The sequence below is a fragment of the Arachis stenosperma genome, chromosome 1 (assembly GCF_014773155.1).
Source record: "Arachis stenosperma cultivar V10309 chromosome 1, arast.V10309.gnm1.PFL2, whole genome shotgun sequence".
Taxonomy (NCBI): Eukaryota; Viridiplantae; Streptophyta; class Magnoliopsida; order Fabales; family Fabaceae; genus Arachis; species Arachis stenosperma.
The window spans coordinates 3,445,660-3,447,990 of record NC_080377.1 but is presented as its reverse complement, the minus strand read 5'-3'; the positions used below and the strand labels follow the sequence as shown (position 1 = coordinate 3,447,990).

General features: G+C 35.3%; 1 protein-coding gene across 1 annotated transcript; it reads right to left on the bottom strand.

Moving 5' to 3' along the window:
• Positions 1-382: 382 nt before the first annotated feature.
• On the bottom strand, positions 383-1,747 carry LOC130973781 (probable serine/threonine-protein kinase WNK11). Its single transcript, XM_057898448.1, has 2 exons — positions 1,688-1,747; positions 383-1,258 (listed from the first exon to the last, which is right to left on the bottom strand). Exons 1-2 carry the CDS (start codon positions 1,688-1,690, stop codon positions 383-385), a joined length of 879 nt encoding a protein of 292 aa, XP_057754431.1. The 5' UTR covers positions 1,691-1,747.
• Between the last annotated feature and the right edge of the window lie 584 nt (positions 1,748-2,331).

Genomic DNA, 2,331 nt, shown 5'->3' with positions numbered 1-2,331 from the left:
ATAATCGGTTCGACCGAATCTGATAACAATTGGATTTATTATTATTGTTATAAAATAATCAATTTTATTCTGATTTGTTAAGAAATTAAAAGATAACCGATACATTAACATGTCCAATAATAATACAATCTTTACAAAAAAAACTCCTAAAAAAAATGCTCTGTATTTCACCTATCTTGAGCCCCTATGTTACAAGTTTACATTGTGTAAAAGAATAAAAACAATTTACATGCTGTAGCCTATGACTGATTGACTTATCAACCTAAAAGAAAAGGGACTAAAACCAACCTTTCAAGACACCAACGATGTTATGACAGAAAGAAAAGAACACATATAATACATGTTGGACATAAATAAGCAGAGTTAGCATTTTAAATGTTGGTCATGACTCATGAAGGTCATGAAAGAAAGGGTCGTGAAGAAGCTGGGCAGCAGAAGGTCTAGCAGAGGGCGGGTGAGCGATGCACTTGTGAATGAAGGACTTGAACTCGGAATTGTTAATCTTATTCAGCGACTGCGGCCTCACGCCTGACGTCACCTTCTTGTATATCTTCACAACACTCTCACACTCGTTGTACGGAATCTCTCTCGTCACCATCTCCAACACACACATCCCAAACGAGTATATGTCCACCTTCTCTGTGTACTTCTCCGAATACAACTCCGGCGCCATGAACTCCGGCGTCCCCAGAACCGAATGCGCCGAGTGACTCCTCCCCACAACCGCCGCCAATCCCAAGTCACCGATCTTAACCTGGCCGGTATTTCCATTGACAAACACATTACTGCAGTTGAGGTCTCTGTGGATGATGCAGGGATCATGTGTGTGCAAATAATTCAAACCTTCTAGAATCTGCTTTGACCATTTCTTCACAGCCTTCATGGAGACATTCTTGTGCCTCTTCCTATACTCCCTCAGACTGCCGCTGCTGCATACTTCCGTGATGAAATTCAAAGTGTCGCTGACGTCATCCTTCCAGGATGCGAATAGCGAAATGATGTGGTCGTTCGAGAAGCCTCTTAGCAACATGATTTCGGAGTGAAGCCTATGAACCATGACAGGGTCATCCTTGAAGTTCTTCAATCTCACTTGGTTCCAGGCCACTTCTATTCCCTCTTCTTTGTCAAATGCTCTGTACACTCTCTTCACTGAACCTGATCCTAGAAGCTCCGGGTACCTCACGTATCTTCCCGTCGGATCCACCTCAATGAATGTCTCTGACTCCGCGTATGATGGATGAACTTTAGCGCCGGGCATCTACCACCAAAACATTGATCGCAAACATCATCAAAATGAAATCAAATTGAAATAAGATAAAACATTCTTTCTGGAAATAAAAGGCTAGCAATTCATCATCATTTCATACAAAGATTCTACATTTTTTTAAAAAATGAAAAAAAGTTCAACAAACAAAGTAGAAAATATTACTGTCTAAAGAAACAAAGAGACAAAGTACTTAAACAACATACTCAAACAAATAAAACATATTCAACTCCTACATTGCCTCTACATTTTTATTTTCCTTCATTTTTTTGGTTAAGAAATCAAGACAGAAGAAATGGTGGCATGCATGGTATTTGTGATCTAACATAGGAGGCAAATTGATTAGCATAGAGAATTCAAGTTGTATGCATTTTTGAAGTGTTGGAACATTTTTAAGTATATGAACCCTACACTGATTGTTACCATGAAAATCCAATTGCTTTCTCTGCAGAAAGAATGAAGTGCCAAGTGAAAAGTAGAATGAGATAGTTGTGATAAAAGCTCAATGAAAAAGGGGCTACGTGAATTGAGTATTTATATCGAAATCAAGAGCATAAGTTAAAATGGTAGTAATACTTTATTTAATATTGAATGGAACTCTATATGGATTTGCACATATTCAATTCAACTTTTTCCTTGGATTTGAACATACTTTTTTAGATTTTGACTCTTATGGTAAAACTTTTTTGAGCTTGACCCAAAGAACAATTTTAACCCTCAACCAATAAGTGCAAGAAAAGAATGCCTTGTCTATTACAGTATCTTATTAAAAACAAGAATTCTCATACCTATTGGTCATGCATAGTATTATTATTAATTAATAGTTATTCTATTAACCTTAAGCGTGATAAATTTAGCTTGTCATAGAAAATAGTTTATACTTAATAGGCTAATTTTAACCTTTCCTTCATGTATAATTTTACAATTATATACTAAAATCACCTATTAAAATTAGTTACTACTAATATAAAATATATATTAAAAATTAATTAAACAAAATATATATTTATACACATATATAATGACTAATTTTAGTGGCTAATTTTAATATATAAATAACATTTTTT